Below are 24477 nucleotides of genomic sequence, written 5' to 3'. Positions count from 1 at the left end.
AGTAATGATGGACTGTCGTTTCTCTTTGCTTATTTGAGCTGTTCTTGCCATAATATGGACTTGGTCTTTTACCAAATATACCACCCCTACCTTGTCACAAAACAACTGATTGACTCAAACACATTAAGAAGGAAAGAAATTCCACAAATTAACCTTTAGCAAGGCACACCTGTTAATTGAAAACATTCCAGGTGACTACCTCATGAAGCAGGTTGAGAGAACGCCAAGAGTGTACAAAGCTGTCATCAAGGCGAAAGGTGGCTACTTTGAAGAATCTCAAATATAAAATATATTTTGATTTGTTAAACACTTTTTTTAGTTACATGATTCCATATGTGTTATTTCATAGTTTTGATGTCTTCAGTATTATTCTACAATGTAGAAAATAGAAAAAATAAAGAAAAACCCTGGAATGAGTAGGTGTGTCCAAACTTTCAACTGGTACTATATATATATATTTATAATATATATATATATATATATATATATATATATATATATATAGTGGTGTAAAGTACTTAAGTAAAAATACTTTAAAGTACTACTTAAGTTGTTTTTTGCTTAGCAGGACAGGAAAATGGTCTAATTCAAGCACTTATCAAGAGAACATCCCTGGTCATCCCTACTGCCCTCCACCTGGAAGACTCACTAAACACAAATGCTTCATTTGTAAATTATGTCTGAGTGTCGTAGTGTGCCCTTGGCTATCCGTAAATTAAAAAAAACAAGAAAATCGTGCCTTCTGGTTTGCTTAATATAAGGAATTTTAAATGATTTATACTTTTACTTTTGCATATTTTAGCAATTACATTGACTTTTGATACTTAAGTATATTTAATATCAAATACTTTTAGACTTTTACTCAAGTAGTATTTTACTGGGTCACTTTGACTTTTACTTGAGTCATTTTCTATTAAGATATTGTTACTTTTACTCAAGCATGTTAATTGGTTAATTTTTTCCACCATTTTTAAAAACGTTTAATATATATTTTTGTATATAAATCTACAGATCAATTTGCAATCAGGAAATCAATATATTTTTGATTGTTTCTTTTTTTTCTTCTTGTACTAAATTGTGGTGATGGGGGGGGGGGGGGGTACTAATGGAGAGAAACTATAATCTTGTATAGTTTTGGGGACTGCCAAACTGGTTATATGTGTCTATGTGCTGTCAACCTACAGTACGATTTAGTTGCCTAAGTAATAGAGACAAGAGTGTGAGTGTTTGTATTGTTGCGGGTCTCGTTGAGTCTTAGAGGTCAGATAGCATCCATTCATAGATCTTCAGATGCAGAGGGATTCTGAGGGAGGCACAGTCAGGTGCAACAGGCCAGGTTACACACACACATACACACATACACACGCTCTTACCCTCATGACCTCACACAATCACAATATCACGAGCATGCACAAACATAGTTTCACACTTCACAACCATACTCCCTGAACAGCAATGTAGACAATAGTTCCTTGACTGCCAAGAGCAGGATCACAAAAGGGGAAAAAACACATGCACGAACATACCCGCTTGCAGACAGACAGACAGACAGACAGACAGACAGACAGACAGACAGACAGACAGACAGACAGACAGACAGACAGACAGACAGACAGACAGACAGACAGACAGACAGACAGACAGACAGACAGACAGAGGGAAAATGCTACGGGGTAATTAGAAAGGCGTAGGGGGAGGGTTTGTGTGTTTGAACGGTCACAAAGAGTGAATGGATTGTGGTGGGGTTGAGGTGAGTTGAGACCAGGTGAGACAGGCGGAGAGTGTTAGCTGGAGAACGAAGAACACCGTGTGTAGGACGTTTTGTGCTGTTTAAAAAGAAAACCAAAAGTCCCATCATTGTACTGCAGCAGGTTCATGACCTACAGTAAAATAACGTAACCAAAATTCGTATTCCCCTATTTCTCAGGTGTTGATTGTCCCAGACATACAAGTCCAGTATTCACTTGTCTTGAGAGAGCAGTGGCTGACAGAACTAGCAACGGAAAGGACGACTGATCCATTGTAGGTCAGAGGAGTCTTATAATTACCAAAATGTTACAATAGTAAATGATTAGACCCTGGATAGTGTGGACGTCTCCAACGAACCCATGACAACCACCGTCGCTCAGCACATTTGACATTTTAGCCATTTAGCAGATGCTCTTATCCAGAGCGACATAGAATTAGTTCATTCATCTTAAGATAACTACTGTAGGTGAGACAACAACACATCAAAATGGTATCAAGTACATTTTCCCCCAACAAAGTATTTATCGGCAAAGTCAGTACTAGTGGGAAAAGACAGTGGTGTGGGGGCATGCAAATTGATAGCAATTTGATGGCTTCTTGCGGTCAATTTGCAGAATAACACTGCATTATAATATTGGATTACCGTCACATTATAACCCTTCCTTCGCTAACTGTGCCTTCAGAGTCGTCTTTACATTACTACAAGAGGTTCCTGCTACAAACCACATGGCACACAGTGAATAAATTACACATGGAAGACATCAGCAAAACAAACACACACAAAAAAACAACTTCTGCATTGGTATCAGGTCCATGGGCTCTGGTATCTAAACGACTGTCGGTCTGCCCTCACAAACTACAGCAGGGCCAAAGGATAGCGCAGGAAAAAACACACACAGCATCCAGTGGTTTTAAGCAGGCGCTGGAGATCAGAGAATATGTTGAGCGAAAAGAAACCTCAGTCCACACACTGCGATCTACGCTCCAACGGCCTCGGACAGTAGACTTATGGTTCCCGAACGGCGTGTGATTCGTGTGTCTGGGTATGTCTCCCAGACCGTACTGTGATTTGTACAATGTTTAAAAGTATAATAACTAACTACTATCCAGCTGAATGTAATAGACATATGTTTACATGTTAAATATCACATCATATCTACATTTTATAGAATATTTGTATACATTTATATGAAATTCAATGTGTATTACATTTTTTTTAAAGTAAAAACAGTGGTAAAGAATGCTAATAGTAAATGGATGTTTGCTAATAGTTATTAGCTGTGCGTGTGATTATACAGTAGTTGTCAGTAGTCTAGCTGGCAGTAGTAAGTGGATGTATGCGTGTGTGTGTGTCTTTACATGTGTGTGTCAGTAGTCATAGGTGTGGACATTCTGGCAGTGTAGTCCCCAGTCGGTGTGTGCGTCAGGGCCGGGGGGATGTATCCGGTCACTTTCATCTGGATTTACACTAGTGTACACGTTCTTCTCCTGTACACACACACACACACACACACACACACACACACACACACACACACACACACACACACACACACACACACACACACACACACACACACACACACACACACACACACACACACACACACACACACACACACACACACACACACACAGTTGAATGGCAGCGGTAAGAATTGGTGAGGGAGAACAAAAAAATAAATAAAACCTTCAGTGTCTCATAACATACATCAGTAACATCACAGTATTATGTGCTCTATCTGTCGCACAATAATGACATCACAGTAATACATACAACAGTCCACATTCCTTGGGTCCCTCAAAAGAGAGGTTTACTCACAGTGAGAGACGGGGGGCTGGGTGGGTGGGCTAACAGAGGGGTCAGGTGCTGAAGGCAGGTCTATGGTGTCCATGGGTATCTTCACTGGAGGAGGGAGGGGACTCTTGGACTGTGGCAGAGGGGGGAAACAGGGGGAAACTATCAGCATGCAGGAGGAACTGACAGAGGAGTGGCTTAACAGAGACGTAAGGGATGATGCCCCAAATACGCACACACACACACATCCAAGCACCCGCTCACACACACACATTGCATGCTTAAATCTAAGCAAAACAGCCCAATTCTACTACACAGACAGGATTGAACCATGCAGGTGAAAGTTGGAGGGAGAAAGACATCAAGACACACACACACACACACAGACAGACCAACCAACATCGAGGCAGACAGACAGGCAATAGTAAGTGTTATACAGTGCCTTTTCAGCAACACTGTGGGACAGAGAAAAGAGACGGGTATTAGTCAGAGATAACAATCCCGAGGAACAACACACATCGATATAAACACTCAACAAAACAGATGGAGCCACTCCTACACACCACACTGGCATTACATCCTACTCCCACTGTCATTGTGGCACTGTGTGTGTGTGTGTGTGTGTGTGTGTGTGTGTGTGTGTGTGTGTGTGTGTGTGTGTGTGTGTGTGTGTGTGTGTGTGTGTGTGTGTGTGTGTGTGTGTGTGTGTGTGTGTGTGTGTGTGTGTGTGTGTGTGTGTGTGTGTGTGTCTCTGCTAGTCCTCGTCTCTCACCTCCTCGTCGCTCTCCGGCTCTGCTGCTTTGGTCCTTTTGTTGTCTTTCTTTTTCTTCCCGTCCTTCTCCTTCTTCTTGTCCTTCTCCGGCAGGATGTCGTCCAGCCAGGCCAGGTCGTGTTGAGAGAACATCAGGTCCATCATCTTACGCACCACCATCAGACCCAGGATCTACACATCGAAAAAAGTATGTCTCCCCATCAATCTATGCACCACACACACACACACACACACACATTTACAATGGAAAGAAGGTATAACCAAACGAGCTTCAGCCCAGCTTAAACGTTAAAGGGGAAATTCAGGTGCTCGACTGAGGGATTTGAAAATCCCCAAAACATTCCTTACCCCAGGATACTTCCACTGGTGACTATCCGGGAGAATAAAGAAAATAATCACTCTGCTGCTGCATAAATCTGGTTACTGATCCCGTCAATAAATCTATCAGATATATGCAGCAACAGAGTGCTCCTTTTCTTTATTCTCCCGGATAGTCACCATGTTGAAGTATCCTGGGGTAAGGAATGTTTTTTTTACATTAACATTTTAGTAATTTATCAGACGTTTTATTCCAGAGCGACTTAAAGTCAGTGCATTCATCTTAAGATAGCTAGGTGGGACAACCACATACTGTATCACAGTCATAGTAAGTACAATAAAGTAGCTATCAGAAAGGTTCAAGGTAGTAAACGGGGAAAAAGCCAAGTGCATGTGTTTTGTTTTGGGGGGGTCGTGGTCTGGCGTGAGAAGGGGATGCGAAGGGGGCGGATGCTGTGGGATTATTTAAGATACTCTTTGTAGAAGCAGGGTTTTGGATGTTTTCGGAAGATGGGCAGGGACTCTGCTGTCCTAGCTTCAGGGGGGAGCTGGTTCCACTATTAGGGTGCCGGGACAGAGAAGAGCTTGGACTGGGCTGAGCGGGAGCTGCCCTCTCGTAGGAGTGGGAGAGCCAAGAGACCAGAGGTGACAGAACAGAGTACTCGGGTTTGGGTGTAGGATTTGAGCATAGCCTGAAGGTAGGGAGGGGCCGTTCCTCCTGCTGCTCCATAGGCAAGTATCATGGTCTTGTAGTGGATGCGAGCTTCGACTGAAAGCCAGTGGAGGGTGCGGAGGAGCAGGGTGACATAGGAGAATTTGGGAAGGTTGAACACCAGGCGGGCTGCAGCATTCTGAATAAGTTGCAGGGGTTTGATGGCACAAGTGGGGAGCCCAGCCAACCGCGAGTTGCGCCACTTCCTGTGTGAGGCAGGGCCGTATGCTACGGATATTGTAGAGCATGAACCTGCAGGAGTGAGTCACTGTTTTGATGTTGGCAAAGAACGGCATGGTGTTTTCCCAGGGTCACACCGAAGGTTCTTTGCACTCTGGGAGGGGGACATTGTGGAATTGTCAACCATGATGGAGAGGTCTTGGGATTTGGCAGGCCTACCCCGGGAGGAAAAGCAGCTCCGTCCTGTCGAGGTTGAGCTTCAGGTGGTGGGCCGACATCCAATCTGAGATATCTGCCAGGCACGCAGAGATGCGTGTCGCCACCTGATAGGAGCGGCGTGCCAGGTAGGATGCAATCCAAGAGTGTGAAAAGCCTGAGATGCCCAGCCCTGAGAGGGTGGAGAGGAGGATCTGATGGTTCACGGTGTCAAAGGCAGCGGATAGATCTAGGATGACGAGAACAGAGGAGAGAGGGTCTGCTTTGCCAGTGCGGAGAGCTTCTGTGACACAGAGAAGAGCAGTCTTAGTTGAGTGACCCATCTTGATGCCTGACTGGTTAGGATCAAGAAGATCATTCTGAGAGATAACGAGAGAGTTGGTCAGAGACGCTCAAGTGTTTTTAAAATAAAAGAAAGAAGGGACACCGGTCTGTATTTTCTTTTATGTCAGAGGGACTGAGTGCTGATTTCTTGAGGAGGGGAGCAACTCTGGCCAGTTTGAAGTCAGAGGGGATGGTCAGGGAGGAGTTGATGAGGGCAGTGAGAAATGGGAGGTCTCCAGAGATGGTCTGGAGAAGGGAGGAAGGGATGGGGTCGAGCGGGCAGGTTGTCGGGTGGCCGGACCTCACTAGTTGCAAGATTTTATCTGAAGAGAGAGGGGAGAAAGGCGTAGGGTCGTTTTGTGTGAGTGGGACCAATGGACTCTATAGGCTAAGTGAATGAGGAGCGGATGTCGTTAACCTTCTTTTCAAAGTGGTCGTCCGCGGAGAGCGGGGGGGAGGGGTGGAGGATTAAGGAGAAAGTCGAAAAGAGTTTCCTAGGGTTAGAGTGATAGAAAGTGGTTTTAGCAGCAGATACAGAGGAAGAGAAGGTAGAGATGAGGAAGTGAAAGGATGATAGGTCCTCCGGAAGTTTAGTTTTCCTCCATTTTCGCTCAGCTTCCCGCAGCCCTCTTCTGTAAGCTTACAATGAGTCACTCGGAAGGGAGGTCCGAGCCGGCCGGGAGAAAAGGGGACAGTGCAAGTCAAAGGATGTGGAAAGGGAGGAGAGTAGGATTGAAGAGGCAGAATTAGGATACAGGGGGGGGGGATTAAGCAGAAGTGAGAGATAATAGGATAGGAGAGAATAGTGGGAGAGAGGGAGTGAAGATTGTGACGGCGCATGACCGTCTGGGTAGGGGCTGAGTGGCTAGGGTTGGAGGAGAGGGAGACAGAAAAGCAAACACAGTAGTGATCAGAGACTTGGAGGGGGGTTGCAGTGAGATTAATAGGGAAACAGCCTCTATTAAAGTTGAGGTCAAGCATATTACCTGCCTTGTGAGTGGGAGGAGACTGGGAAAGGGTCAGGTCAAAAGAGGCAAGGAGAGGGAAGAAAGAGTTAGAAAGAAATTAATTGAAGGCAGACGTAGGGAGGTTGAAGTCGCCAAGTACGAAGATCGGTGAGCCACCGTCAGGAAATGAGCTCACCGAGCTCATTGAGGAACTCTTAGGGGACCTGGTGGGTGATAGATAGCAACAATGTTAAGCTTGAGTGGACAAGTGACAGCATGGAATTCAAATGAGGAGATGGACAGGTGTGCGGGAGAAAAGAGAAAATCTCCACTTAGGAGAAATTAGTAGCCCGTTGCCACCACCACCACGACCAGATGCTCTCGGACTATGAGAGAAAACACAGTCAGATGAAGAGAGACCAGCTGGAGTAGCAACTTTCTCTGGGGTGATCCATGTCTCCGTTAGGGCCAAGTCAAGGGACTGAAGGGCAGCATAGGCTGAGATGAACTCAGCGGCCTTGACCACAGATCGGCAGTTCCAAACGCTGCCAGAGACCAGGAATTTCACATGGGTTGTGCGCGCAAGGTACACTAAATTAGAAGGTCTGTAAAGCCTACAGGGAAGGGAGTGAACAGGTATAGAAAACACACACATAGTTGCCAAAGCTACAAAAAGAGCAAAATGAAATCATCTGAAAATAACTAGGTAAGATAGTCAAATGAGAGAGTGGTGTGGAGTCTTCCTCTCTTTCCTTCCTCAAACAACTCGACAGAACAACTCGGCCGAATCGCCTTTGTTTCAGTGGCGGTCTTAGCTTAGTGATGAGAACGCTGCTGAGAAAACAGGGTAGACTGAAGTACTACCATTAATTGCCTTGTAGAGGTGAAGAGCACACCTCCCGGTACTAATTACTGATTGCCTAGGAGAGGAGTGTGAAGGAACATTTTATGTTTGTGCTTTTCTAATAACCAATTTGACTGGGTTCATACAAGTGACTGATTGATCGTGCCTGCGAGGAATCCTCACCATCAGCCTAAGCAATTTGGCAGTACGCCCAGAACAAAGGGATATCTCCGTTTCAAGGTCTCAGCTTGGAGAGAAGAAGCCTCGTGAGGTATTGGTCGGTCGCATGCATGAACCAAACGTTAATGATGAATTAATTATGAATAGTGGATCATGTAAATCATGCAAATATAACCTGTCTGTGTAAGCAGTATATAAGAGATCTAATGGGACTCTCCCGACCGACGTGTACTATGGTGCATTCAGTTTGTTGGAACCTCTCCAGCTTGCTTGTAATAAAGAATGATTTATTTAATATTAACTTCAGGTTGTCGCTGGTATTGAATTTCCACGACACTACCCCTCCAAAACAGACACACACACAGAGCGATCACCATGACAGGGAAGATGATGGCAGCTACGGTAGACTTGAGGGTCCAGAGGACAGCCAGACAGATAATCTGGACCAGGGTGAAGAGATGGACTCTCCTCAGAGGAACGTGACGCAGGAAGGAGAAGTCTGGCTGGTGCTTGGCTGGCATCAGGTACAGCTTGATACGTTCCCAGAACTAGGAGGGAGAGAGGAGGTGGGTGGGTGAGTACACACACACACACACACACACACACACACACACACACACACAAATGTACCTGTATTCCTGCGAGTGAGGCTACTCCCATGTAGAGGAAGACACCGTAGAGAACAGGCATGGGGATGTACTGGGGGGAAACACAATATACAGGTTAACACAATCCTCCATAACACATTTACATTTTACATTTAAGTCATTTAGCTGACGCTCTTATCCAGAGCGACTTACAATTTGGAAAGTTCATACATATTCATCCTGGTCCCCCCGTGGGGAATGAACCCACAACCCTGGCGTTGCAAGCGCCATGCTCTACCAACTGAGCCACACGGGACCGTAACACCATGCACTATGTGATGTGGAGACCCATTCTCTCACTGACTCACCTGAAGGACAGGAGCCAGGAAGATGGAAACTCCAGTTAAGACAAACACCAGAATACCCGTCAACCTCTGCTCCCTGTAAAACACACACACACACACACACACACACACACACACACACACACACACACACACACACACACACACACACACACACACACACACACACACACACACACACACACACACACACACACACACACACACACACACACACACACACACACAGTTAGAACAAACATCACCGTCAACCTCTAACACACTCACCCTGTCACCCACACCCACTATATCTCTCCTCACACATACAAACCCCATATCCCTCCCTACCTGACTCCCAGGAACTGGGGCTGCTCTCCTGGGGCGCTGGACTCACTCTCCATCTTCAGAGAGTCGATGTGGGCGATGGAGATGACAGTAGCAGCCACGTACCAGGGCAGGCCCAGGAAGGAACACACTGCCATCAGAATACCCACCCAGAACAGGTCCAGATGGTACCCACAACCTTTCTGTTGGAGGGAGAAGGAGGGGAGGGAGATGGGGAGCGGAGAGAGAAGGAGGGGAGGGCGAAGGAGGAGAGGGAGAAGGAGGAGAGAGGAGGGCAGCGGAGAGAGAAGGAGGGGAGAGGAGGAAAGGGAGAAGGAGGAGAGGAGAGAGAAGGAGGGGAGGAGAGAGGAGGAAAGGGAGAAGGAGGAGAGGAGAGAAGTAGGGGAGGAGAGAGAAGGAGTGGGAGAGAGAAGGAGGGGGGGAGACAGAAGGAGGAGAAGGAGGGGCGTGAAAAGGAGGGGAGTGAGAGGGAGGAAAGGGAGAAGGAGCGGGAGAGAGAAGGAGGGGGAGAGAGAAGAACGAGGGGAGACAGAAGGAGGAGAAGGAGTGGCGTGATAAGGAGGGGAGTGAGAGGGAGGGGAGGGAGATGGGGAGCGGAGAGAAAGGGAGGGGAGAGGTAGCATTCAAGAGTTATTGTGTTGCTGTTGTGTTCATGGTTGTATTTTATGGTTATTGAATGGCCGTGTTTATGTTGCATTTATATTTATGTTCTTGTTTTTTTGTTGTTGGAGAAGACAGCTCAGAACAGAGTGTGATGGAGAGGATTCACCGAGGGCCTACGCTCCCTAAGTAAGTAGGTGTGTTCATGGTTGCAGTTGTGTTATGTTGTCATTGCGGCCATACTGTACCTTGAGTTTGTTCTCTTTGCGGTTGACGATGACGGCGCTGATCTGTTGGTCCATGAAGATGAGGATGGTGACCAGGAGAGCAGGGACGGCGCTGGCCACATATACCCACCACGGGCACTTACCAAACGGCATCACCACCCAGCCACGGTCTGGACGCGTCGGCTACAACACACACACACATTTATGTAACCTTTATTTACACAGGGAGTTACTTTGAGGCCCAGGTCTTTTTTTCAAGTGAGTCCTGTATGGTGCTGAACACACACACACACACACACACACACACACACACACACACACAAACACACACACACACACACACACACACACACACACACACACACACACACACACACACACACACACACACACACACACACACACACACACACACACACACACACACACACACACACACAAACACACACACACTCAAATGTCATGCAGTTTACATGCATCACTAAATCCAACAAAAAGACACATGCAACTCGTATACAACTCAAACACATAGGCCAAAATCAAACATATTGAATCACACTGAACAATGCATGCATCTGTGAATCACGCACACAGACACATTGGGTCAAGGGTCAGAAATACCTGAAACTCTGTGGGTACAATTAGTTTGGGTGTGTCCAGCCCTACAAGCATATCCAGACCCACAAACGTCATGATTGACATGAAGATGGAGAAATCACTGATCAGCTTCCTCAGCTAGGCCCACCCACACACACACAGATCAACAAGCAGACAGACAAAAAGAGGGGCGGAAGAGATGGAGGAAAAAAGACAGAGAGGTCCAAAACAAATAGACCGACAGGAGAGAGGGATGAAATAAAAGAGAGAGGTGTGAGTGTCAGTATGTTAATGTCTCAAAATCATTCATTTAAAACAGCCTTTTTATCCCCGAATCATTTCAGGAAGAAGGAAGAGATGGAGAGGGAGAGAACGAGCGGAAGAGAGGGAGTGATGGAGCGAGGGATGAGGGGAGGAGAGGACCTTGACTTCAGTGGGCACGTGCAGTTTGGGCGTGTCCAGGCCTAACAGGTAGTCTATCCCACAGAACACCAGGATGGAGATGATGATGGAGAAATCACCAACCAGGGAACGGCACTGGAGCACAGACGGGAAGAGGACGGACGTGGACAGGAAAGGACAGGGTGGGGGGAGGATCGGGGGGGGGGGGGGGGGGGGGGGTTAGGGCGAGAAGGAGAGGGGTAAAGTGGGGAGAGTTGACAGCCAAGGGAAGAGGTTGAGTTTACGTTACCTACCCATCACGCAATATGTAATAAACACCAAGCAAAGATCCCCTGCATCCCACGTCTCACATTCTATGTCCCCCCTGTGTCTCTCACCTTGGTGGGGAAGTAGCGACTGGTCTTGAACTTCTTGAGGGAGACGGTCATGGAGTAGGTGCCGAAGAACAGGATAAAAGATATGAGGGCCAGGTCAGGGACGTACTTACACGCGTTCCCCAGCAGGGCGCCGCCATACTTCACACACTCCTTCTTACTCAGCTGACTCCAGTCCAGACCTGTTAAGTTATACTACACAGACAGAAGGAGAGAGAGAGAGAGAGAGAGAGAGAGAGAGAGAGAGAGAGAGAGAGAGAGAGAGAAACAAGAGAAGAGGGAATACAGAGTAGTGCAGAAACGAACGTGGACAGGCAGCACAGTGCTCCTAGTCCTGTGACTATGTTAAGTCCTACAGTCTATTTTTGGCCACAGGCAGACTGTCCCCCATAGACTCAACCATCTGAGAAACAGATGAGTGAATGTGTCCCCGTTAGCTCCCGAGCCACTTACCAAATCAGTCATGTTATCGTCCGCTAGTGGAACTGAAACGTTAAAAGCCATCGCAGCAGCTGTTAGAGAGAGAGAGAGAGAGATACAGAGAGAAGTCAGGTGCCCCAGCTAGATTACATGATGCCAGTTATATGGGAACATGACCGATTTGTAGCATGATGTAGCAGTATACTCACTCAGATAGCAGCCAGAGAGAGAGAGAGAGAGAGAGAGAAGCAGAAGCATCAGTTACAGTAGTTAGGAGGGCGAACACAGACAGTACAAGGGGATGGCAGGTAGACTCGAGGTTAGCGTGTTGGGCCAGTAACCGAAAGGTGGCTGGTTCAAATACCGGAGCCGGCAAGGTGAACAAAAATCTGTTGCTGTGCTCCAGGGGCTCTATACAATGGAGACCCTGTCCATGACCCCACACCCTGCGGGTGTCTCGGGGGGAGTTGGAATATGCCAAAAAAATACATATTTTCATTACACACTTGTGTGTAACAGACAAATATAAGCACCCTCCCCAAAGCATTATTATTATAGGATACACATCCCCAAACTAGGGGATACGTCTAGAGTAAGAATTGTCAAGGATGTGAACTCCCTAAACTGTCCTGCAGATGGCAATACTGCACTTCATTGGTGTCGGTTCTAGTGAAGCACCCAATTAAGAAGGGGAGGGGAGGAGAGGAGGACGACACTGAGGAGAAACAGGAGGAAGAACGGGAGAAGAGGAAGAACGACATGAGGAGGCGAGACAGCAGCAGAAGAAGAGGAGGGAGAGGCTCACCCTGGTCAGGTGCGATACATTCACACCTGTATGTGGTAACGTAGTCGGGCTTGAAGACACGGTTGATGGGGTAGTACTTAAAGGAGCCCACCTGTAGTAACACATTGCGGAAACAGTTAAGACACCGCGTGAGTGCGTGCGCCCGTGTGTGTGTGTGTGTGTCACCCACCATCTTCTTGATGGCGTCGGAGATGAAGATGAAAGAGATGAGGCTGGAGAAGCCCTCCTCGGTGAAGCGGGTGATGTATTTGATGATGTAACTGGCGTCCGTGGCGACCAGGATCAGACACTGCAGACAGGAGTGGAGACCAATCCACAGACGCAGCTCCATGTAGTCTATAGTGTTAGACCTGGGACACACATACGCACCAGCGTCAGAAGAAACAAACTAAGTGCACAAAAGAAGGATCAGACAGATACAGTGTGTGTGTGTGTGTGTGTGTGTGTGTGTGTGTGTGTGTGTGTGTGTGTGTGTGTGTGTGTGTGTGTGTGTGTGTGTGTGTGTGTGTGTGTGTGTGTGTGTGTGTGTGTGTGTGTGTGTGTGTGTGTGTGTGTGTGTGTGGCTCACTTGCAGAACTCATAGAGCAGTTTCTCGAAGATGAGGATGGGTCCAGTAGAACTGAGAATGATGAGGGGCTGACCTCCTAACAGACAGAACACTGTCCCTGCTAACGCTGTACCCAGGAAACTCTCCATCACACCCTGCCACAGGGAGAGAGGGGAGGGGTAGAGGAGTTGAGACTGCTGTGTAACTTACGCATGTTGGCGTGTAAGTGTGGGTGTGGGTGTACCTGGTAGTTGTCTGTGGCGTCCCCCAGCAGGCCTCCGAAGGTGATGGCGTTGGTGATGCAGCCCAGGTAGATGAACAGAACAGCAGAGATGGACTGGATGTGAAAGCCCTGGGAGAAATCACTAAGGATCCACGGAACCTTCCTCTTAATGTCCAGCCACAGGCCTCCACAGAACCTGACACACACACACACACACACACACACACACACACACACACACACACACACACACACACACACACACACACACACACACACACACACACACACACACACACACACACACACACACACACACACACACACACACACACACACACACAGGTAAGCCCCCCCGGCTAGTTCTATTGGCCCCTGCTTAAAATATTTTTTATTGCTTTCAAATGACAATTTGAGAGTGCCTGCATGTTGCTTTGGGGGTCTGGAGATTCAATTATAGGAAAGTAAACCTCCCAGCATTCCCATACCTGCCAGTGAATTGCAGTTCCTCTCCCAGTTCGTGGGGGGTGGGCATCTCCTCGTCCTCTCCTCCTCCTGGCCCCCCAGCCGTCCCGGTCCCGTTCACCTGGCCTAGCTCGTTCAGGTTCAGCACAGACTTCCTTTTGGGTAGGGGGGTGGAGGTTCAGTGTTGAGTTTGGACTAACTAACAGACGAACTAACCCAGGAAGAATAGCTGCTGCTAACAGGGATCCAAATAAACGAAACTTAATTGAATGTTTCAATTGATCAGTCAGTCACTAAATACATACAGTTTGTACCTCATGTCAGCAGAGGGGACCTTCTTGGGGGGCTCAATGCGTATTTTGGGGTCCCACTCCCCTGGGGGCAGAACGATGACCTCATCCAGAAACTCATCAATCCCCGCGATCAGGTCGTCACGGTCCCGGGCTTTATACGCAACGTCACTGAACAACTGACAGGACAGTAGAGCACACAGTTATACACGGCATATGATGGTGTGTGTGTGTGTGCTTGTGCGTGTGCGTGTGTGTAAAATAAAGAGGACAGAGTTGAACTGCAGAGCCCTGTGTGTAACATACTGACTGAGTGCGTAAGGTAACATATCCACAGAATATCTTGAGGTTAAAAAAAAACAACAACAATATGACAACATCCAATAAAAACGTTTGTCCCTCATTGTGTTTTTTTTGTGTGACTTGACTCCAAAAAAAAAATGATTTGCTCATTCTTACGTCATCCACCATGAGCGTGGCGATAGCTCGGCCAATCTCGTTGTAGGACTTGCCTTTGCCATGAGGACCCAGCAAGACAAACAGAAACCTGCCAGGAGACAAGGGGTTAACACAGCTGTAGAGCAGCAGGAGACACACACACACACACACACACACACACACACACACACACACACACACACACACACACACACACACACACACACACACACATACGTGTACCTGGTAGGTACGGGGACCTCGGTCAGGCCTCCCAGTGTGGTAGCCTGGGCCAGACGTACGAACGCTACAAATGGTTTATCCAGGAAGTCCACTTCTCCAATCAGAACGTTGGACGCCTCTGCATCACGAGGAATCTTCTTCATGAACTTATTTTTCATCTAGGGGGGGTAGGAAGCAGGATGGTAAAGAAAGAGAGAGAGAATGGAGAGAGAGGTGGCAGAGGAACATGAGAGATGTATTTAGAGACCAAAGAGAGACCAGGGCTGCATTCCAAACACGTAAAAGACACACGCTCTCCCCTCAGGCCTCAAATAAAATGGACACTTCTGATGACGTATCATGACTTATGATGAGTTGACACTTGCAGGGCGAGGGAAGAATGAATGAATTTTAAAATGGACCGCCCTTGCCCGGAAATTTGTCACTCGTTCGTCCCACGTTTGTGTTTTCAGTTATCACGGAACCACCGGTATCTGTTGTGTGTGGTTTATATGCCCTACAGTCAATTATGATTGCATTTCATATCTTGGCTAGAAGAGAAGGCATCCGCTGACATCGAACGCTAGCCATCCGATGATATCAGGTAAATCGAAAATTACAATGTATAAGTGCGATGTCAGGGAAAGTTGGAATGCGCTAGCTAACGTAAGCTAACCAAACAAAAACATCATTACTTTTACGAGACGTGTTTGTGCCGGTCATGTGCGTTAGTAGCACAATTCCTAACTTATTCACGCTCGTTTTTTATTTACACCTGTTGACTTCTTCATGTTGATGTCGGTTTGAAGTTTGGCAGACTTTTCTTAGCGGATGTACAATCATTGAAGAATGAAGGCTTTTGTAGCCAAAATGTAAAGGCATGTCTTCCTCTACTGTAATGTCCCACGGCAGAGTGGCTGAAGTTCTGTCATTATTATGTCAGTGTTGATATCTAATCGATAGCTGATCACTCACTGCATGTGATGCATAGGACACGAGACACACACACACACACACACACACACACACACACACACACACATGCACTCCAATGGTACTGTAGCTCAATATTGCTACATACACACACACACACACACACACACACACCCACGCAGACATTCTCCATTGGCCAATCAATACTGCTGCATACAAAAATCACACAAAGCTCAACTCTCAATGCGGTAAACATGCCTCGCTCCTACCTCCCAGTAGCACGTGGAAGTGGAGTGGTTGATGCTGAGGTCAAAATCACCTGCTAATCTTTTAGTGTTGCTTTCAGAGTCAAATCACTTTCTGCCCCTCTGTCTACCTCCACCCCCTCTCTCTACCCCCTCTCTCTACCCCCTCTCTCTACCCCCTCGCTCTCTCTTGCTATACCTCTCTCCCCACCTCTACCCCCTCTCTATCTCTTGACCCACGCTATCTCTCTCTACGTCTCTCCCTCCCCATCTCTCGGTCTCTGTGACCTACAAACTTTTAGAAAAGAAGGTTCTATCTGTGCCTAAAAGGCTTCTTCAACTGTCCCCACTTGAGAACCCTTTGAATAACCATTTTGGGTTACAGGTAGAACCCTTTTGGGTGGAACCCTTTTCACAGAGGGTTCTACATGGAACCCAAAAAGGGTTATTCAAAGGGTTATCCCATTGGCGAAAAAGAAAAAGAACCCTTTTGGAATCCTTTTTGCTAAGAGTGTTCTCTGGTAGTAATTTACTGCCTCGAACATGACGTAAACAATACCTCTATTCAGTATAACAGTCTACTTCAAGGAATACCTCCCCCTTTCTCTCTGTGTGACCTAGTCAGGTGCTGGTTAAAGCCGGGCTGTCAAAGCTCCTACATGTACAGAAGTTTGAATATGAGGACATGGATGTGTGTTTGTGTGTGTATGGCAGGCAGGCAGTTCAAAGTGACCGGAGGGATATTAACGGGGCTAGTTAAGTTGCTTTCTAAATGTAATCTGTTACAGTTACTATACTGAACAAAAATATAAAACGCAACATGTAAAGTGTTGGTCCCATGTTTCATGAGCTGAAATAAAAGATCCCATTAATTTTACATACGCACAAAAAGCTTATTTCTCTCAAATTGTGTGGACAAATTCATTTACATCCCTGTTAGTGAGCATTTCTCCTTTGCCAAGATAATCCATCCACCTGACAAGTGTGGCATATCAAGAATCTGATTAAACAGCATGATCATTACATAGGTGCACCTTGTGCTGGGGACAATAAAAGTCCTCTCTAAAATGTGCAGTTTTGTCACACAACACAATGCCACAGATGTCTCAAGTTGAGGGAGCGTGCAATTGGCATGCTGACTGCAGAAATGTCTACCAGAGCTGTTGCCAGAGAATTGAATGTTAATTTCTCTACCATAAGCCACTCCCAACATTGTTTTAGAGAATTTGGCATTATGTACAACCGGCCTCACAACCGCAGACCTTATGTAACCATGCCAGTCCAGGACCTCCACATCCGGCTTCTTCACCTGCTGGATCGTCTGAGACCAGCCACCCGGACAGCTGATGAAACTGAGGACTACCTGTTTGTAATAAAGCCCTTTTGTGGGGAAAAACTCATTCTGATTGGCTGGACCTGGCTCCCCAGTGGGTGGGCCTATGCTCTCCAAGTCCCAACCATGGCTGTGCCCCTGCCCAGTCATGTGAAATCCATAGATCAGGGCCTAATGAATTTATTTCAGTTGACTGATTTCCTTATATGAACTGTAACTCAGTAAAAATCGATAAAATTGTTGCATGTTGCGTTTATATTTTTGTTCAGTATAGTTCAGTTGTAATCAGTAATGTAACTTTTGGATTACCCAAACTCAGTAAAGTAATTTAATTACTTTCAGTTACTTTTAGATTACTTCCCATTAAGAGGCATTAGAAGACAGAAATTAATATTACCAATCTATTCCAGGACAAATCAGTTTACCTAACTTGCCATGAATGGATATTTTCCTTTATAGGTTGGTTTTGTAGGCTTCGTCTAACCAATTGCTTTCTACTACAGATAATAATACGATTAGGTTATATCTTTATATTAAAATCCAAAGTCTGTCAGAATTCCAGTCATTCCATTTAATTTAATACGCCTTGATCTTCAAGAATAGGACTTGGAAATATAGATTAGCCAAATTGTTTTACTGAAGATTAACCGCAAAACGAAGGACTAATTAGCCCACTCTGTTGTTTATGATTTTGTTGTCATGGAGGACTGATTGGGCTCACTGCTTCGAGTATTAAAATAAATGCTGCTCTTATGGAATGGCATGCTTTGAGCACTACCGAAAAGTGCTATTTGCATATGAAAAATGGATGCCATATGCTGCATTTGCTATAGGCCTATTGTTTGTTTTTGTTGGTGACACTTTGATATGTAGATCATTTGCAGCTCTTTAAAAGGCAACTCCACAGTTCCATCAATACCAAAGCCCGCACCCCGCCTCTGTTTTGGTAAAAATCCCAGGAATGGGCCTGGAGAAATGTAAACACTCTCAGAGTAATAGACAGATCTATGGGTGCAAGGACTGACCATCCATGATATCAACATTTAACCATGTTATGAGGCTATACAGTGTTTGTTTACATTGACAATGTTTACACACATTGGAGAAAAACAAGCTTATATTTTGGGTTCTCATGGGGTGGGTCATTTGTGTTTTGTATTTTATTATTTGTATTTATTATGGATCCCCAGAAGCTGCTACTCTTCCTGTGGTCCAGTAATATTAAGGCCATTTACATACAGTTGCTGGGCTGCTGGTTTTAAACATTACACATGATTACCCACTACTACAACACATCTACAATACACAGGAAGTTGGTGGCAAACTTAAACTCGCACTGTCTTTCAATGCTGATCTGAATGTCATTGAGAAAACAGATAAGGTGTCAAAGATTTTCTTCCCGCTCAAACATCCTTTGGGAATTTAAAAAGTAATCCTCAAAAGTAATCACCTCGTTTTCCAAAAGTATTTATAATCTGATTACAATATTTTTGCTGGTAACGTAACGGATCACATTACCGTTTTTTTGTAATCTGTTACTCCCCCAATCCTGGTTATTAAGCCACTGTTTGGGGGAGTAAATCATTCAAGTGGACTCAGATGGTGTACTGTACGTGTGTGGCTTTGAAGTCCCCCAAACTCTGTCAGGGTGGGCATTGACCCCCTACACATACTCAGCGTCCCCCCCACACACACACCATCTCTATCCACAGCTAAACAATAATACCCAAATCTGTCCTTTGGCCCACGTCGAAAGGAAAGGCAAGTGACTCACATGAGAACAGTAATATTCTTTATCCTGCCCTCTCTCTCTCTCCCTCTCATTTTTGACGGGTGGACGCACCCAAACAATTAAGCCGAGACGAACAACAGGAGCTTAGGGTTATGCAATGTAATAACTTTTCCTTCACACACACACACACACACACACACACACACACACACACACACACACACACACACACACACACACACACACACACACACACACACACACACACACACACACACACACACACACACACACACACACACACACACACACACACACACACACACACAGAACAATGATCTTTGGTGTTACCTGGTCTGTGCTTGGCTTGTCTGAAATGTCGTTCATGCTTCGGCTTTGCGCAGGATCTGAAACATATCAAAAACAAGTAGACACACACCACTTTCCATTGCACTCCACACAAACTCGCATGCACAATAACATGCTCACACGATTCCCCTATTGACACCAATGAATGACTTCGGGCGGGTGAAAGTCTGAGTTAACTAGACGTGAAGTTAGCAATCCCCTCAGCGTATTCACGGGTCGAGAGTTTGTGTGGCGCCCGTTTAATTTTGGACGTTGTGTGGAAGAGGCAGCAGTAGACATCTCCAACCTATCTTTGTAGGTAAACACCAGCTATAGGTATAGTGTGAATGTGTCTTTGTGGCACTGTAGACGGCTTGGGGGTGTGTGAGCAGAGCTTGCCTGATTGTTTCAACTGCCGATTACATCTAACGGATCATTCCCCCTAAAAGCTGATTTATGATTTAGGGACAAATTCATTAGCAGAGAAAGAACAAGAACATACCTCGGTTAAGACCCCCCCCCCACACACACACACACACAAAAATGGACGCAATATGTATTTAGTCCTGCGTAGCCAGACCGTGGGCAATGGCACATTCAAAGATTGCGGAAGTAAGCTGTCTGGCTCAAGAGACTACTGTGTATTAGGAGCCCCCCTGAAATACAGTGTGACCAAAAACTAGCACACTGAAATCACACACATATCTCTATGAGGTTTTGAGGTTAGATATGTGAATTAAAAACACATATCTCTATGAGGTTAGCCGTCAGAGACAGGAAAGAGGGTGAAAGAATATTAGTCTGCATGTATACAGGTGTGTCTATGCGTTGAGTGTGTGTGTGTGTGTGTGTGTGTGTGCCTATGCACTTGAGTGTGTCCGTGCACGCGCAAGCGTGCGCGCGTGTCTATGTGTCTGTGCGCTTGAGTATGTGCGTGCGTGCAGACTCACGCAGGCGGCCAAGGCTGCCTGACTTGGCTCGTAAGTCCTCTGTAGAGTGATGGAGGCCAGAGGCTGAACTAGGAAAGCGACTGACGTTACTACGACTGACATTATGAACAGACTGGGGACTACGGCCTAGAGAGAGAGAGAGAGAGAGACAGAGGGAGGGAGGGAGGAGAGAGGGAGCGCGAGTAGGGGGAGAGAGGGGGAGAAAGAAAAAGGGGGAGAGACACAGGAGGGTTGAGAGAGAGAGAGAATAGGAGAAAAAGGTGGAGGAGAATGAGAAGAGAAAGGTTGGAGTAAACAGAGGAGAGACAGTGAGGCAGTTTGTGAAAAGAGGAGAGAGAAAATATTATTGCTGTATGAGTCAAATCAGCATGATACTACGACAGAGATGAAAATCAACAAGATCACACAACACAGCACACACACTCTCACTCACTGGTGGGGGAATTGTTTGATTTGCCCATGTCGGCTAGCGAGAGGTGGATGGGTTTCTTATGCTGGTGGCGATGTTTCCGTAGCAACACAAAGCTGACCTTCTCCCTCAGTTCTGGACCAATCAGACCGTCTGCCACCTGGCGATCCACGATGTCATCTGGGGTCAGAGGTCAGGGTGAGAGTTCAAGAGTCAGTTGTGCTCAATCCCAAGTCAACCCTTAGCCCCTGTCCACTTCCTTATGCACTTCCAACCGGCCTATCTCGAGGGCAAGATGGATTTGAACCATATTGCTTACACCTATAAAAATCGTTTGAGTCTCCCGAAGTGCACAGGGCATAGGGACGACTAGGGCTTGATTTGGGAATGGGCCATGGTCTGGGTCACACATACACACACACACTCACCCACTATCTGTGGCAGCGAGTATCCCTCCAGATCCAGCAGCACACTGCCAGTCTGGATACAGGTCCTCAGCTCAAACAGACTGTGGAGGGTCAGGGTGGACACATGGGGCTTGCTCCACCTCTCTCCTCCCTCCTCCACCTTCTCTTCAAACTTCACCCACCTGGAGAGGAAGGAGAGAAACCCCATGAAGCCTTTCGATGTCTGGTTATTAAGGCAGGGGGGACCGACACCAGCTCCGTGACACTACTGTAGGGCTTTGTTGCTAACACTCTTCTAATGAAAACTATCTACAGGTTCCCTACCAGCACCTCCCCCTAAATCCCACCTAAAGCCCCCCGACAATCTCAAACTAATGAGGGCACACACTCCAGGGTGGACACACACAAATGGTTGAGGTGTGTGTGTGTGTGTGTGTGTGTGTGTGTGTGTGTGTGTGTGTGTGTGTGTGTGTGTGTGTGTGTGTGTGTGTGTGTGTGTGTGTGTGTGTGTGTGTGTGTGTGTGTGTGTGTGTGTGTGTGTGTGTGTGTGTGTGTGTGTGTGTGTACCTAGCAGACTCTTTCCACTCCATCTCGTCTCCATCGTGTTGCAGCGTGTCCATCTCCGTAAACAGAGTGGGCGTCGGCATGTCGTCATCTTCACCCAGGATGTAGCGCAGCCTCTCCGCCGCCGGGGACACTGGGAAAAGGAGTTCACGAGAGACGAAATATCAAGCTATATAAATAGAATTAAAACACGTATGCATCTACGCATCAAACACATTTACTAACAGCGTGTGTGAGAGCTGTATAAGATATTCCACTAGGATGTACGGCTGATTGACAGTTGATGCAACAGCTTTGGATTGCCGTGACACCGTGTACTCAACTAGGGCATCAAGTTATCAGAAGTCTTAAAGAATGTGTGTGTTTATTTCTTTGTTTATTTGGAACTATTAGGAACCATTTAAAAATGTTCAGCCCGCAACTCTAACTGAATTGGACTGGAAAACTGTAGTACGACCAACCGGGACTCTCAGAATCTCCTGTCGGTGGATCAAAGCTCATTAACTTGCTCCTAACCCCAGGGCTCTAATAACACTGCCATCACACCACTGTGTGTGTGTGTGTGTGTTTGCGTGTGTTGCTCGGCTCCTGGTGGTCCTAATGCAGCTTACTTTGATCCTGTGTGAGTTCCCTTCGACCCCTAACCTAAAACAACACCTCTGATCTTTAACCCACTCACCCCCCCCCCCCCCCACCCCCCCCCCCCCCCCCCCCCCCCGTCAGTCACAGAGTCCCAGTCAATGTGGGTAAATACCTCCCTGCACCCCCCCCTGCACCCCTCTATACAGTCCATGAAAAACAGCCAATGAATAACCTTCCTCTGGTCACTGGGTAGCTAAGCTAAGCAGCACACTGCCTAAGAGCACTGCCCAGCACTGGCCAAGAGTTAGCCAGCGTGAACACATGGAAAGGTCCTGTTTCTAACAGATTACTGCCCACTGATCACACACTGGTTGAATAAGCGTCGTTTCAATAAAATGACATTGAACCAATGTGGAATAGATGTTGAATTGACGTCCGTGCCCAGTGGGTGAGGACAGACATGCAGACCTTGAGGCCCATATTTTATACAAAATGAAAATCAAATATAGATCACAGAGAGGGAGTGAGAGAGAACAACTGAGTGAATCAGAGAGAGAGAGGACAGACAGAGAAAGACTGGTCCTTCAGGGAGCACTGAGGCGAGTGGGCAGCTCTTGACCTCAGATTCCAGTCAAAGACAAAACAGACACCTTGCTACGGTTCTTCGCCTTAGATTCAAACTATCACGCGAGAACTAATCTATGTTCAGTCTACCCGAGGGACCGCTCAGTAACATCCCAGGGACCGGTGCCGGTCCAAAGACCAGAGGTTGAGAAACACAGGCCTCACATGACATTCCCAATGACACGCCCATGTGACAGTGACGGACACCTATTACATGCAGGTCGTTGTTCAACGTCATTCATTAAAATCAGTTCCAACATGGCGAAGGTGACCGTATAACTGACAAGTCACCCCTGAAATACACCCAAATAAGAACCAAGTCTTACTACACAGAAATGACACAAACAACATCGTTATAATAAGAAAGCAAATAAACATTAAGATCGAGCTCTCCCCTCCATTCTCTTCCTGTTCTCTGTACCTCCTCCCCTCCTCTCTTCTTCTTATTTTTTTACCTGTGTGTGAGCCAGGCAGTGTCCAGCGAGAGGCCATACTGGAGGTGATGGAGGAACCAGAGTCCTCCATGGCTAACCACTGGAACCACAACCAGAGACTTTCAGTATACACCTGTACTCCCAGCGGCTCAGAGAGAGATATCCCCAACCAGCTGATAGGTCAACACACTACAGGAGGCTGCTGTCAATGTCCGTCCAGCCCAGAGAGGTAGCACCCTACTAGTCTTGCGGAACCAGACGAGACCCCGACACCGTATTCTCGTTTGACAATTGACTTGTTCTGGAGAAAACTGAAGACAATGGAGTCAAGACTAGACCTCCACTGACGGGACAACCAGGAGAAGAGTGGACACACTCCTTCTTTCCTTCTTTTTTTCCTCCCCACAACTTTCCTGCTCTCTCCCGCTCCCCCTCTCAACGTGTTGCTCCGCTGTCGTCCTCTTCTTATAGCTTCACGCTCTTCTCTTTTCGCCAACTCTGCCTCGACACCTTTCGCTATCCAATAGGCCTTCGTTGTTTAGCGAGCCATGTTTTGCCGTGTGTGGGATGGTGTGTCGTCAGTCAGAACCCAGCGGTCCAAAGGGCTGCACACTGTTCTGTGTGTTCCGTCCTGCTCCGGAATTGTTTTCCTGTGGAGTTGTTTTGGTCTGCTTTAATCTGAAGCAGAAATCCACTGAAATCTCCAGAGCAGCGAAGGGCCAGAGGCTTAAGAGGCCAACACACACCCCACAGCACCCTGAAGTACTCTCCACCCCCTGACACACACACACACACATGCACCTGTGCACACACCCACCGCAGCAGCCTCAAGTACCCTTAACCCTGTGACACACATGCGTGCACACAACAACTACATCGACTTCACTTTTGGCGGTGGGCGCCTTCCTTCCCCTTTTGTGTCCGTGTTCTTCTCCTTGCCTCCGTCCATCCCGGGATCTATACTCTGATGAGTCAATGACGTGACATACT

The 24477-nt window shown here is 46.8% G+C and overlaps 1 protein-coding gene across 1 annotated transcript; it reads right to left on the bottom strand.

Moving 5' to 3' along the window:
* Positions 1 to 517: 517 nt before the first annotated feature.
* Positions 518 to 24219, bottom strand: LOC139552099 (electrogenic sodium bicarbonate cotransporter 4-like). The gene is made up of 25 exons (XM_071363512.1): positions 23509 to 24219; positions 21851 to 21980; positions 21305 to 21465; positions 20897 to 21056; positions 20468 to 20547; positions 19521 to 19576; positions 14948 to 15105; positions 14726 to 14813; positions 14291 to 14445; positions 14000 to 14131; positions 13533 to 13707; positions 13310 to 13443; positions 12911 to 13091; positions 12742 to 12832; positions 11970 to 12028; positions 11520 to 11711; positions 11164 to 11277; positions 10165 to 10326; positions 9320 to 9498; positions 8996 to 9068; positions 8671 to 8739; positions 8415 to 8588; positions 4320 to 4490; positions 3572 to 3680; positions 518 to 3237 (listed from the first exon to the last, which is right to left on the bottom strand). Coding segments are annotated over exons 1-25 (3075 nt in total). The 5' UTR covers positions 23579 to 24219; the 3' UTR covers positions 518 to 3235.
* Between the last annotated feature and the right edge of the window lie 258 nt (positions 24220 to 24477).

The sequence above is a fragment of the Salvelinus alpinus genome, chromosome 24 (assembly GCF_045679555.1).
Source record: "Salvelinus alpinus chromosome 24, SLU_Salpinus.1, whole genome shotgun sequence".
Classification (NCBI taxonomy): domain Eukaryota; kingdom Metazoa; phylum Chordata; class Actinopteri; order Salmoniformes; family Salmonidae; genus Salvelinus; species Salvelinus alpinus.
Note: the sequence above shows the minus strand (reverse complement) of the source record. Positions and strands in the feature narration are given on the sequence as shown.

Bases quoted from the DNA above. Each gene is read 5' to 3' on its own strand.
- LOC139552099 (XM_071363512.1), bottom strand. From the start codon at position 23,578: ATGGAGGACTCTGGTTCCTCCATCACCTCCAGTATGGCCTCTCGCTGG. The intron at 20,548-20,896 runs GTGAGAGTGTGT...TAGTAACGTCAG, and splicing joins AACAATTCCCCCACCAGTGA to TCGCTTTCCTAGTTCAGCCT. The intron at 11,278-11,519 runs GTGAGAGACACA...TCTGTGCTCCAG, and splicing joins GTCGCTACTTCCCCACCAAG to TGCCGTTCCCTGGTTGGTGA.